Genomic DNA, 15,177 nt, shown 5'->3' on the forward strand with positions numbered 1-15,177 from the left:
GTGGATCTTTCATGAATTCGTGAGATTGACTCGCGTGAAGTGTGACAGGTCGCTCCATTCTGTTGAAAGACAATGTACAAGCGTTCATGGGGCATCAACTGTGTGTAAAATTCCTCAAAAATTCGCATACACACATCAGTGTTTACTGTTTAAAAAAATATGGGATCCACAATCCGACTTGCTGACACAGGACACCACGCTCCAATTTTTCTATCATAAAATCGTATAGGGATTGTTTATTGACCAGTATCTGATGTTCTGGGAGTTTACATGTGCTGTCAGATGGAACCAGGCTTCTTCACTTACGAAATACAGCAGCGGATCCAACATTCCACTCTCAATTGTTTGACATAGCCATGTGCAATAATTCACATGTTTTGCCCTGTCTTCCTCCTTCAGTTCTTGGACACATGTCATTTTGTAAGGCTTCATCCCTTTATGGTGTATAACATTTTGACAAGACCTACGCGAAATGTTCACTTGTTGCGACAATTCACGTGTCGACTTCTTAGGACTCTAGATCATTCGTGCTCGAATACCACAATCACAACAGGTATACGAACGGACGGGGCTCGATTTTTTTTTTTGCGTTTGCAGCTGACCCTGTAGTACGCCACTTATTCACCAAATCCTGTATAGTGCTCTTTGCTGGTATGGAAATGCCAGGAAACTTGTTTGCAAAAAAGTCTCAGAGAATACATCTCACTGAGATGTTTACTTCACACGTCTGAACCAAGTCTTCATGGATTTCGTACTGACAATACAATACAAAACATAGTCGCAATAGCTTCACAACAATAGGTGACAAATTGGCAGGCGACAATGAGGAGTTTGTACTCGGGCTGGTTTTTCATGTGCCTCTATGTATTTTCGCACCATGGACATAATATTTGAAATTTTATAAAATAATTTCAGTCCTTATACTAGTTATAAGTTTTGTTGTAAATGCTGTGTTATGTTTCAATACAGTGGTATTTGTTCATCATCATAGTTATTATAGACAATTTTGGTTTTGGTCATTAAGATCTGTTTCTAGTGGTCAGCTCAGGTGATTTCTAATATTTGTTGAAGGTTTGAATCTCGTTCATTGGGACTTTTTTTGTGTAAATTCAGTGCTTTTATTGTATCACATTATTATGTCATCTACAACATTCAGACATTTTTTGTATTTATTGAACACGTAAATGGTGCCATTTAAATTACACGCAGTTTTCTTTGATGAACTTAATGCAAAAATATCTAGCAAACAATTACTTTACGAAAATAATGTAATTATTAATCATCTTGATTCCTCTTAATTGTTACAGTAGCAATTTTAATTGACTTTTATTTGAGAAGTCGATCTAGTTTTAAATCTTTAAATTCAGTCTCTTGAAAATTCCAATAGGGAGATGAAATATGTCTTCCTTCTTCCATTTCGTACCCTTATGAATTGCAAGATTATCATTTATATCTTCTTTGGAGGCTTGAAAGCAATGAAATGTCCTACCAATCAGTTGAAGTATTATGTCCAGTGATGGAGCTGCCATCTTTAACCTTTGGGCAGGCCTTTGAATGGATTGGCATTTCCTCTAATCCTGATGGAACAGTTATACAACTGTGGCTTGATTCCTAGAGCTTGGTTTGTTCATAAACAGATTGCACCATGTGAAGTTAAGGATGTGATTTAGGTAGGAGAGGTTGTACATGGAATTAACTGCACTTTACAAAGTATATAAGGATTATAATTGATAGACTGTTTTGCGGTTTTGATTCATTTGTATGTTTTGTTTCTTAGTAGAAAATGTTACAAATTAATTTCAGACCCTGATTGTGACATGGATTAAGGCCAATCTGAACGTCGTTATATCACCAGAACTGTGGGACCAGTTCCTGCTTGTTCTCTCCTCTCTTACACAGTGGGAAGAGCTGATACGAGAATGGGCAGTAAGTAGTTCTATGCGTGTTAACTTATGAAGGTGAAAACAGATTGGATTACTATTATTTTTTTATTTAATTATAATTTTTCTTGTTACTTCGTCAGTGCTGTGAATTCAGTTTCTTAAAATGCATTGAAGTTTAATTTTGAAATAAAACTATATTATTTTCTTGGGCTGTTTAATACAAAATTGTAAGCAGCATTAATTGGCTATGAAACAACGAAAAACGAAAGCATAACTTTTTATATGAGTAAAGTTGAGAATAAATAAGTAACAATTCTTGTATTGGTAAAATATTTTACATACATAAGAAAAAAATATTAGAAAGGATTTCTAGTATTAAAGTAATTGAAAAACATATCAGTGTGGTGTGAGTGGTGACATATATTATCACATTGCTTTTAGAAAACACTGGAGACTCTAACCAGAGTGTTGGCGCGCCATGTGTACAATCTGGATTTGACTGACTTGCCGCTGGACAGACTAACTGAGCAGAAGGCAAAGAAGAGAAGAGCTGGCAAACAGCAAGGAGTAGCAGACCAGCCACGGGCAAGCTTCAGCAGCACAGGACGAAGAGGGAGCGAAGCATCTTCGCAGTGTAAGACTCTTCTGCCTTCCCAGTGTCCCACACAGGCTGAGGACACTTGTACAACTCCTGGTTAGTAGTATAAAAGTACTATGTCATAAGTGTTTAGTATCTAGTGAATACTTCTAGACATTCAGAATTTAAAATACTGAAACAAAACAGGGACGCAAATCGGAAAATTTTTGTTTAATTTTAATAACTATTAAAACAGAGTAAGCTTGTAATACAATGTAACGAAGTGAAGAGCTACAGTATCAGTGATTGGCTCTATTATCAGTTTTGATCCCATTTATATTAAAAGAATTATTTTAAGTCTTGTCTTGGGATAGACCACCAGCATTCCATTGTAGAATGAGTAAATTGACATCCTTAGAAGGACGTTTTTTGGTAAGTTTCTTCATTGTCGCTAAAATTGGTAGATTACTTTGCCGCTTCAGTATGAAGCGTTGTCCAGGATACACCACGAGGAGATGAATCTACCATTGTACCCCAAGTCCTGTCTCCTTCTGTACGCATCACACATCATTCATCAAGTCTATAAAAGGAAACGTGCAGAAAAACTAACTCAAAGGTCACAGAATAGTATCTGTTCGTCACTGTACAGGTAATGACTGCCTGACCAAACTCTTCACCGCATTGGTGTAGTCCTAATTGTAGACTCAGCAACCAACCATCTGCTATGGATTCCATCCATCTCGTAACCTGTACAGCCCTAACCGAGAAGTCGAAATGAGAGAGATAGCAAGGCAACTCATGCAAGCACAGAACCTCTAATTTTACTGTTCTATATATTTTATTGTAAAAGATTTTTTTTCTTTTAGTATGATATCAGTCAAGTGATTTTTGCATTAAATAAATAAATATTCAAAGAATTTCAACTACTCATGTACTGCATCAAGATACATGCTTACTCTGTTTAGCACGAGTGTTTAACATGATGGTAACATTTTAGATGTATAGGCCATTCGGTATCTCGTGAAACCAAAGGAAAGAGAAGGAAAAAGTGGACTGAGAAGCTTCCCTCCCTCGCTATGCTTCGACTTCCAAGCTATCTAACCTGCTTACCTCCACCATAAGGTTCTTACTATGAGCTATGGCGCACAAATGCATTTGGTTTCACGAGATAATGAATGACCTATTATTATTATTATTATTATTATTATTATTATCATCATCATCATCATTATCATTATCATCATTATTATCATTATTATTATTGAAAAGAAAACAGAATTGAATTATGATTACAGAAATGATAACAGTGGTTACATTAAAAACTTGGGCAAATATTTTATATGAAAATTCGATACTAAGTGAAGTAAATGAGATGAAAATGTATATGCTTGCTTATCACTTCATCAGTTATAGTATGTGCACCAAGAATGGTATGCTTCACACTATGACACACTGCAAAATATGTTTCAGAAATTAACCTTGGCTCATTACGTCTTCATGGGAGTCCGAGAAAACACCGTGACAGCTCTGGTGATTCATCTCAGCGCCTACATCTGCCTCGCAGTATGAGTGAAAGTAACTTGGCATATGGTCGTGGTTCAGCCCCAAGGAGGCGGACGACACATGTGTCTAGAATACCAAACAACACAGTTGTCATTCCAGGTAATATAGATACGTTGTCATTATTACCAAGGGAGAAATGACAAGTGGATATTCTGAACACTTTTTCGGTCTCATTATTAGGGTCCGGATTTTTATGTAATTACATATTATATTCCTTTCAACCTAACAAATCTTTGCGAATTTCGTAATTACCATTAATATATTAAAATTTGATACTACATATTTTTACATATTTACCCCACATTACGTATTACGGCTTGGTATTACATAAATCTACATATTTAGGGGTTTTATTCATTTTTACTTCTCTAAACGGAAAAAAAAAAAAAAAAAACTTCTGCTGGGAAAGTTTACAATTTGAAATACACAGATTTAAAAAGCCTTTTTACCTACCCAAGAAAGGATATATTTCGGGACGAAACATAACATCCTTAGTTCCAGGAAGTAATAGAGGCACTCACCCCATACCGTCCACTGTAAATATGACTGAACAAAAGGCAACCTTTCTCATACAACTACCTTGTATTGTAAAAATCACTCAGAAAGTAGTGTTGACTTCATGCAGTGGAGTGGGACAAGGACGACATGATTTGTCTCGAAATATAATTGATCTGCACACGTTTTAACAAGTTGTTCCCATGCAATTTGCATCCTTACCCACCCTCTTCCTAATCCGGTGAAAACCCGTGTCAAGTCTGACATGAGCCGCAATAAAGTAGCCGACTTTTGAAAAGAAGCTGGAGTAAAGGAACAAACTAGAAAGATGTTGAAAGATTAAAATAAATAGCTTTTCAGGTTATTGCTTGACCTCTTTACTTTAAATTTAGTAGACCTATATGGAAATGGGATTTTCCGAGCAATTAGAAAGTATGGTTCTCGGCTGGAATAATCCTACTCTTCTGAATGTGACAGGAATGTCACTTTTCAAACAACAGTATGTAAATGCCTATAGTTTGAGGTTTTAGTAGGAGCTTTGTTTCTTACAGGGAGCAGCTAAAATGCATGTGTCCCACATCTCCTCTTATTTCCTCCTAATCCAGTAAAGCGAAACAGTGCTTGCAGTACTGTTGTGTCATTCATTTCACTCAGTTCTCTAGTTTTAGTACTTACAGTATAAAGTGCAAGGGAGTTTATCTACTGCTTTTAACTAACTGAAATGGCCCCTGTATCTTCAACTCTAACGACAAAAATAAAATCATGGATTGTGATGGATGAATCTTTCACTACAGATGGAAAAATAGTAATGTGTCAAGTATGTGGTAGAAAATTCGGGTGCTCTGTGAAATCACAACTGGAGAGTTTTACATATCCTATTCCTGCCAGATATTGATATTAAATATTTTCATGATTTTACATATTTTGGGGGCGGCCGGGTAGCTCAGTTGGTAGAGCAGCTGGCTACGGACTGGAAGGTCCGGGGTTCGATCCCAGGTGGTGACAGGATTTTTTCTCGTTGCCAAACTTTCAGAACGGCCCCAAGGTTCACTCAGCCTTCTATAAAATTGAGTACCGGGTCATTCCGGGGGTAAAAGGCGGTCAGAGCGTGGTGCCGACCACACCACCTCATTCTAGTGCCGAGGTCATGGAAAGCATGGGGCTCTACCTCTATGCCCCCCAAGTGCCTTCATGGCACGTTACGGGGATACCTTTACCTTTACCTTACCTTTACATATTTTGGTACATATTCAACTTATTTTTCTTACATAAATATGTACATGTTTCACAACTTGATATTACATAAAAATCCGGTCCCATACAGTGATTATAGCATAAGGGAGATTATTATTGTAATTATTATTATTATTATTATTATTATTATTATTATTATTACAATTATTACTATTATTATTTTTACGAATTGCGGGTATTTGACTGTTCGTCATTCACCCATATGAAGCCAGTAAGTTGTTTAGACCAATTTATCGACAGAGTCATTGCTGAAGGTGTGACATAGGAGGCTGTTCTATGCTACGCCCATGATGACATGGTGATGGATACTTATTGGGATGCCACAGGGGAACTGGAGCTCCTGGAGAAAACTCTTGTGTTACCTGAACCACAGACTTATCCAACACAAGTTATAAATTGGGAATACACTGGGGATTGAACCTGTGTCCACAGGATTAAAAGTCCAGCGCTTTAGCTACTAGGACATTGTGGCTGTGTTTATTATTATTATTATTATTATTATTATTATTATTATTATTATTATTACCATTATTACTACTACTGCTACTGTTGCTGCTTTATGTTTTAACATGGGCAGTTATTTTGTGAGAATGTTCTCTTTTTTTTTTTCTTCAAACTAGTATGTATGCCTACATTTAGCAATGTAGGCAGCCTAGTATTTCCAAGAGGGTTTGTAAGCTGTCTTGAACACTTCAAGGCACACTGGCCCATTTACTTGCTAATCAGCAATGCATCAACATAGCTGACAGTTTGGTGGCGTGTGTTGTGTGTTTTATGCATTTTTCTTACCAGGATCTAGATGTCTTATCCTCTTCTCTGGCAGGAAATTAAATTTATAATTCTAGCTTTTTCGTCAATGTATGTAGTGGAAAAGGAAAAGGGCTTCAGCATTGTGTAGTGAGTACTGATAAAAACTATGAATTAAGTACAAATATTTGAGAAAGCTGACTTGAGACTAAGACTAATCAGCACTGAATTGGACATTGCTAGTTCGTTCTTATAGTTTTTTCTATATAAAATTGTGTGACTTCACTTTTAATTTTCGTTTCTATTTTCGAGGGTGCATAATATTTTCGTTAGAAAATCTTAAAAGAAATTAATAAAAAAATGTATAAAATGTACAGTACATATCATATTCATAATAATTATTTAGTTCGAAATAATTAAGTACAAATGTAGGGTATAACTTTAATGCTGGAGCAGGACTCTACAGTGACATTTTTAGCTTTTACATATCTCTTGGAACACTGTCCACTCATTATGATGGTGAATTAGAAGCAATCATTACAGCCCTGAAACAGCATTTTCATCATATACATAAATTTAACAAAGTGCTTATACTTAGTGATTGTAAATATGGACTCCAAGCACTAACATAAACTCCTCCAGAAAACAGACGAGTAAGAGAAATTCTTTCTGCTCCTAAAATGCTACAAGGGCTTCGTTAAGAGGTAGTCTTTCAATGGATACCCTCGCACTGTGGTGGAATAGTAGGTAATGGGAAGGCTGACTTCCTGGCCAAAAAAGGAACAAACATCAGACAGACTCAGAATAATACAATCTCTTTTCATGCCTCAAAAGTCAGGATCAAACACATAGTCCAATCCTTTTGTAAACAGGAATTTCTGAAGAAAAGCGAAGGCAAACCTTGGAACATTCTGCTAGACAGTAATAACATTCCAGATTTACCACGAAAAAAGGCTGTTTTTATATTTTGCTTAACAACTGGACATGATTGTCTCGCCTCTCATCTACATCGAATTAATATCTACCAGCATCCATAGTGCATCCTCTGTAGAAATCAGAATTCCATCATGGATGAAGAACAGTGTCCAGAAATAAAGAAAATAGATGCTGATTTACCATTGCAGCTCACCAAATACTATTGGGACGCCCACAGGAGAATGGAAGAAATCCAAGATCTGTAGCATTGGTCAACAACAACAACTTTAATTTAAGGTTATAATCACTGATTTCAGCATGCTTATTACATTTAACTTTGTAGGGTGATGGGGCAGTACAGCATCCAGGTTGCAGAAGAGTAGAAAAGGTTGGAAATCATTAGTTTTAAGCCATGATGAAGATGATGAGGAAATGAGTGTAATGATAATGTGGTGACGACGGTCATGATGATGTCCACTGTTGTCACCATTATTTCCGTCAGACATGTAGATTGTCTTTTTTTTTTTTATATATATAATTTTATTATCTTGGCCCTGCTTAACTATCAGTGGCATTGCTCTTTGTAGAAATGCCTCCGACGTGAATACAAGAATATGACTGTGATTATGTTTTTTGTATGTTGCAGTATTACCTGTGTCTGTAGAGCAGGAAGTGGCACGTCTGTTGGCCAGTCCTGAGTGCAGCAGGCCTGTCCGACTGCACAGAAAGTCACGTTCCATGGACTCGCTGCGAGGAGCACGGTCAGGCACACCAATCCAGTATTCTGAATCAGAGGGTCCTACACGCTCACCCTCTCCTGCAGCATCCAGTGGTGTGGAAAGCAACTCGATCAAGGACTCTCCCATGCAGATTGATGTGTTGAGTGGTGGGGATGGCACAAGTCTGGATCTGCCTGATGGGGGCAGCCTCGAACGACGTTCAGTGATGGCAGGTGGTTCTGTGCGGGGGTGGCTGCCTGACGTGGCCGTGGTGCTGTGGAGACGCATGTTGGGCGCATTGGGTGATGTGAATCAGCTTGCACATCCTGCCTTGCACAATCAGGTGTTCGAATACCTCGTCGAGCTGTGTGATACACTCTCCAAGGTGAGAAAATGTAAAGCTGCTTGTACACAATCAACATTTTCTTCCAATTCAATACTTTACAAGAGAACTTTTCAAAGATTGTCAAAGTTTTACCAATATTGGAAAAGATTTGTCAAAGACTTTCATATTGCTGAAGATTTGACATTTTAAAATGTGCTTCTAGTTCATTGTAATCTATGTAGACCCACGTACCAAATATTACAATATGGAAATCCTTTGGATAGTATTTAGGACCTAGCTATACAAAACAATATTTGTATTACTTAACTTCGTGGTACCCTAAAACGAAGACTACTATGATTGCATATTGTTATGAAACAAAATATTTATGATTGATATTTGCCTAGAATTTTCTTGATCTGAATGAAGGGAGGGGGGGGGGGGGAGAGCAACAACGTTGAAGTGTTCAGTGGTTGAGCTGTTTGGACTTTTTCCATTGCTAATTTTCAAAACTGTAGCACAATGTTTCGAAGAGTGAATCTCTCTTCGTCATCAGGTGAAAACCTACTTTGGGGATTGTTACAAACAGCTGGATCAGTCAGACAGACTAGCTGTTTGTAATGATTCCCACAGTAGATTTTCACCTGACGACACAGAATTTCCTATCATTGAATCTATTCGTTGTTTGGCAGTTGAAAATTGAAATATTTATTCATGAAAGGAATAATTTTTCATTTCCTGTTTACCCTTGTTTCTGTTTTAGATCCGTCTGAATCAGGGAGTGTCTGGTGACAACCAAGCCACTCCTCCACCTCCAGATCTCATTCCTCCTCTCAACATAATTGCTCCGTGGTGTTTCAAGGTGTGTCATGCCGACCTGCTAGAGCAATCTTAATAATTAGTAGTTTGAGAATTTGCCAATTTAAATTAATATCCGTAATTTTTATGCGTTAACAACATCTACAAATTTAACTTTTTCAGGCACTGACACTTCCAAATGGCTATCAGAAAGGCAAATTGTGTGCGTACAGACTACTGTGCATGATGACAGTTACCCCACAGGATATTCCTCTGCCTCGTGATCATCTTGCACAGTTCTATAAAGTTTTACATCAAGGATTAGTAGGAACAGATCAGGTAAGTATCTTATTTAAAAGATGTCCATTACTTTTTCTTTAAAACTCGGAAGGAGGGAATATGTTGTTGTTGTAGACTAATACTGAATTTTTGACAATAAAATCATTAACTTATAATAAAAGATACAACCATTTTAATATAGGTACCATATTTTTATGTTACGGCTGTTACATCACCTATACACAATCCTCAGACTGTTGGGAGGACCACACCTGCCATTGATTAGCGGGTCCATATGACAACTCCACCAAACATATCCCCTCTTCACCACTTACAGGTTACTTATGTCAACCTTCAATAAAGGTTGTAGATCCTAGGAGTTTGTGGGAAAATGTCGCAGTGCTAAGTATTAAGTTCTTCATTTTCTGTTTCTGTAAAATTTTAATATGGCGCTTGTAACATTTTTCCGCTTAGCTATTAAAATGTTACATAAAGGTGTCATGCAAGTTACTGGCAATTTCTTCATACTGCATAATTTTCAACAGCTCTTCATCTTCGAGTTCCCTCAATAATAATTGTAGTCTCATCTGTTTGAAAATGTTGTTCTTTTCTGCTTCTAATTTTACTTGATAGGCAAACGAGTAGACGGATTTTTTTCTATCTTCATCCAGTGAATAAAAAAACGAGACAATATAAGTTTGTTTATATTTTTGTCAGTACAACGGGACACAGTCAAAAAAAGAAAATTCCATTAAAAATTGTACATCTGGTCACCCGCAAATCCTCAACTCATCTCATCAACTACTTACAATGCCACTGATGTTTGACGATCTTGCAGTTGATACAGCATCATTAAATTAACTAATTAAAAAATCAGAGACTTTCTACGATACAGTAGAAACATAGAGACAGAACATGTGTTATTTAATGTTGGTGTTGTTGATGAATTGTATCATAACACCAAATGACCTGGAAATGTAGAAAAACTTGCCCAGACATGTTCAAAAATTTTTAACAAGAGCCAGAACAGGTCACATTGTCACACAATTATTGATTTCATCTTTCTGATACTCCTACTTGTCTGTGGTGTAGTAATAATGATTAAGATCTGGAACACATTCTTCTGTACTGTCCAGCCATAAACCACAGAAGTAGTAAATTAAAATCATCAGTACCAGTTGCAGAAGATACAGCCCTGCAGTATATATTGACTACACCCCAACTCTGACTACTAGCAATAGGCATCTATCAATCAAAATACCCCTCATTTCTCATGAAAAGAACTGAAAAGACTACAGTGGACTATAGTGGACCTTATGTTGTCATAAACAGCTGGATACATTAAGAAGATAATTGATTGATTGTATCATAACACTGTTAGTATTAATGATTCTTATTATCTTTCTTGTTTGTAATGTGCTTACTCACTTCTGCAGGCTGTGATCAACACACTCATCCAGTTTTGTGGACCTCGGTTCTTTTCACTAATGTTGCCAGGACATTCACTACTCCTGTATGACTTCATTCATGCGGCCAACACTGTTGTTTCATCAGCTGATCTACGTGGGGTAAGTGAAAGTATCTTTAATGTCACATATGAAAGTCAATTTTTTATAGAAGACTCATTTTCATGCAATATTCACTTCTTAATAAAATAACTAAAATTTTGCTTATCAGTCTTTCTGCAATTAAAAATATGTTAAAGTGTGCATTTTTTCAGTTGCTCACATCTGTTGAAATCAGTATTTCAAACCGTGTTCGAAACTCTAGAGTAGCTCTTGAGTTAAATAGGCAATTGATTGGGCCATGGTTATTGTAACTTCAAACTTTGTTGTAATAGTAGTTGATATTAAAGGAATTTCATATGTTTATGTATGCACCATTATTGTAATTTTATCAGTAAATGAAATGGTAGGAGGATGTATTGAAGAGCTTGAACAGCAAAAAATTAATGTATTGTAAGTAATGGAGAATTCCGAAAGTGTACCAGTAGTGAATTAATATAAAACTGCTGACGACCTTTATGAGGAAAAATCAGTCTAGGAAAAAAAAAAAAGACAGTCTGTCTATAGGTTGAAACAGCCTGCCAAACCATTCAGTTGTCACCAGAATTTTATGATTATTATACCTTATCTTCCCAGCTTCCCTCAAATGCAAAACATAGAAAAGAGATGTATGTCATTCATGTTGATGCATTATTCATGCTGCAGATAAAGAAATATTTCTATTTCAATTTTAATGTCCACACACTGTACTGTGTAATGGAAAATAAATTACTATTACTGTTCTTACAGCTTTTTTGTATCAAATGATTGATGATCCATTTATGTACAGTATTACTTTTATCAAATTCTGTACCGGTACTTATTACTTATTGATTGTTGCAATTTTGGGTTTCACTTAAATGTCAAATGTATTTGTTCGCAGACTCCTCGGACTGAAGCAATGTCCATCCTCGGTGCTCTTCTTTGTATACCAAATGCATTTACTGAGATGCCCGTTCTGCAGCCAAATGCTGGCGAGTTCACTGTGATGCCATGTTCTGATGCTAAGGTAACAGAGTTTTGATCATGTCTTTATTTGTTTCTATTCTCTCGTACAGTAATAGGGATATCCTGAACTAGCACCAACAGATAGCGCACGTGTACTTTGAGGGATGCGCTTTGCGTGTGCATTTGTTTTTCGGTATATAAGCATTGAGATTATACGTAGTGTATTAGTATATTAAATACTCTTAAAAACAACTAAAAATGGCAAATTTTTGTTATGTTGCTATATGTAAACACCAGGGAAAGCTTTTTGTCTTCAATCAGGTCCTGAAATATTCTGAATATATGCTTTAAATCTTAAAAAATATAAGTAATTAAATTGCGCCTCGAAAGTGCTAGCTATTAAATAAAGTAACTACTTCAAGTAAGGAATTGTTGACTACAGTTTCATTTTGGAAGAGAAAAAAGAAAAATTAATAAAAATATATGCAACCTCGACAGCGAGCTATGTTAGCTTAGATTATATGCAGTAGTTGTAGGAGTCTCCGAAGTTTATGCCTGCAGTAAACTCTCGATAAACTGGTATGTTTATTATCCAGGACCATCTGTAGTGGAACCCATTTCGTGAATAATGTTTTTAATGTACTGTATCCTAATTATTAAAACCATGTTTTAACTTCAAATTTTCAAAATCACCCTAATTGCATGTGCTTAACCTACAAAACGCATGACTAATCGTGATACTACTGTGATCATATTATATCATCCAATTAAAAATTGCATTTGATCTTTCTGCAACTACAGAAAAAAATACACGGAATTTAATCTCGATAGTCCCTTCCCTATAAAAAGAAACACATTGGTGGCTGCATATCCTGTTTTTAGCATACGGTTCTTAAATACTAATGATTAAAGAGGGCAATATTCACCTTCGACATCCCAGTAGTTCCTATTTTTTTATTCGTGCACCTCATTCTCAAAGTTCTCGTTTAGGTTCATGAACATTCAATTTATTCGTATCTATATTCTGCATACTGCAGATTTCCCCACCCATCTTGGGGAATTCCTCATGTTATACAGATTTACGTTATTATTTATTGTAAATTAAATTAAATTATGAGATAAGAAAATATTGAATTACATTAAATTGTACTAAGTTATACAAAATAATTGTAAATATAATTTTGGCACGCACAGAAAACCAACAAGCGGGAAAACGTAATCAACTGTAGCATATGACATAACATAGCCCTACAACATGTTGCGTCGCATGGAACGCTCCTGCCATCTAGCGATAAAACTTCGCATAAGATATCCCTATTAACTGCCCTTTAGTTATATCACCTCGTAATAAAGCCTTTTTCATCCAAGTCATTCTTTTGGACTCACCTGCTCCCTCCCCTTTCCTTGATTAGTAATCTAAGTTGCATTGCTTGCAGTCTAATTACATGAAATTAGAATTGTACATCACTCCTGGAATAATAAAATTTACTGAGCTTTTGTTGGGCTTTAAGCTAAGCTCTCGTCTAGACTTGTTAAGTGAATTTGAAAGAATGTTTTACATTTCTTGTGTCCGTGTTGCAGGATCATATCCTGAGCATATTGCTGAGGTGTGGTAAACGGGAACCTGCTGGATTGGCGCGTTGTATTGCACTGTCAAGCCTCGGCATTTATTTATATCAGGAGCTCACCCATGAGACATTCCATCAAAAGATCAAGGAAGCTATGAATGTTCTGCTACTGGCCCTTAGAGTAAGTATTGTAATGTAGATGATGTATGTGTTTATGTGTGAGATTTACATTGATACTTTAACATTAGCTCATATGAAACTTTTTACTTGTCTGTAAATAATATTTTTATGTCAAGCTATAGGCAGTTTATAAGATATCACTTGCTTCTAGGCATTACAGGGTTTATGTTTAATTTGTTTAAGAAAATCTCTATTAACTTGAGATTGCATGATTTACCTATTCTGTGAATACCATAATTTCCACCTACCACATGTGAATACAACCCATCCTAGACGTGTTCCATATCTATTACCTCAATGTGAGCAATGCAACTATTGTTAAGACTTTTATATGTCCTGTTGCCGTTTGGTGAAGTAGTTCTTAAAAGTGACGAGAAACGAAAGACTGCATATCTTGAATCTTGAAATTGATAAATGTTTTTAGCAAAAACTGGCTAATATAAGCAAAGGATACATAATTAAAAATAAACAGTTAATGTTGGACGATTTTTAACATGAAATGACAGTAAGTCACAATTGAGCTTATGTTCAAATAAAACATACGAGAATTTTTGTGCGATTCTGACACTGAATATAGTGACATGTCACAGAAATATATAAAACGTACCCTTGCAGATAGGTAATGGAAAGCTTTATATTGTAATTAGGCCTACTTTTGGCACAAAATCTATTGTAGTTCACAAATGGCTGGAGCTTGATTTACTATATTCTTCTGCTAGAATCCTTCACTCTTTTTTTTTTTTTTTTCTTAAATAAATCACTGGATTAGAGCAAGTGTTCTTAATCTGAACAAATTATGTTTGCTCCTTGTTCTTTGATACATCCAGTTTCCAGTTTAAAAATGCTACTGCTTTTTTTCATGGTAGACACTTGCTATCTCTGGCATGCTTGTCTCTACATAGATATTTATTGTCTGAAAGCTTTATTTATTTTTTTATTATATTTCAGATTTTATTGTAGTCACTTTAATTGCAAGATCATGTTGCCCACTGTCAAATTTAATTGAATTGCTACCATTTATTGCCAATTTGATCGATACTTAAGGATTCAGGTTTTGCAAAACATTATCTGAATATTATTTCAGAACAGAAGAGATATTCTAGATTCTACAGAAACTATCTGATCGATAAAAATCAAACCAATTTCACTGGGTACCTAGACATATCAGCATTGAACTTTTGTATACCCTTACATTGTGAATTTCGGAATTTTTTTTTTTCGATACGCCCTACTGTGCATCATTCAATTGAGTGAGGGTGGGGGCAAAAGAGAGTTACATATTTAAAAGACCAATTTTAACTCAAATACACAACAATTCTTCAAATTCTGAATTGGAGAAAAAAATAAAAATGTGCATCGTTTTAGAATTTGGAAGGCAAGGT

At 35.9% G+C, this 15,177-nt stretch overlaps 1 protein-coding gene across 7 annotated transcripts in view; it reads left to right on the plus strand.

The window, feature by feature from the left end:
• Positions 1–15,177, plus strand: part of LOC138704760 (probable Rho GTPase-activating protein CG5521) — a 126,087-nt gene that overhangs the window by 46,088 nt on the left and 64,822 nt on the right. For all 7 annotated transcript variants that reach the window (XM_069832969.1, XM_069832965.1, XM_069832968.1 and 4 more), the window contains 9 exons: positions 1,804–1,926; positions 2,325–2,577; positions 3,931–4,122; positions 8,081–8,538; positions 9,242–9,340; positions 9,460–9,615; positions 10,992–11,123; positions 11,983–12,108; positions 13,629–13,796. In XM_069832969.1, coding sequence (XP_069689070.1) covers positions 1,804–1,926; positions 2,325–2,577; positions 3,931–4,122; positions 8,081–8,538; positions 9,242–9,340; positions 9,460–9,615; positions 10,992–11,123; positions 11,983–12,108; positions 13,629–13,796 — 1,707 coding nt within the window. The remainder of the gene's footprint in view (positions 1–1,803; positions 1,927–2,324; positions 2,578–3,930; positions 4,123–8,080; positions 8,539–9,241; positions 9,341–9,459; positions 9,616–10,991; positions 11,124–11,982; positions 12,109–13,628; positions 13,797–15,177) is intronic.

Source organism: Periplaneta americana, chromosome 8, assembly GCF_040183065.1.
Source record: "Periplaneta americana isolate PAMFEO1 chromosome 8, P.americana_PAMFEO1_priV1, whole genome shotgun sequence".
NCBI lineage: Eukaryota > Metazoa > Arthropoda > Insecta > Blattodea > Blattidae > Periplaneta > Periplaneta americana.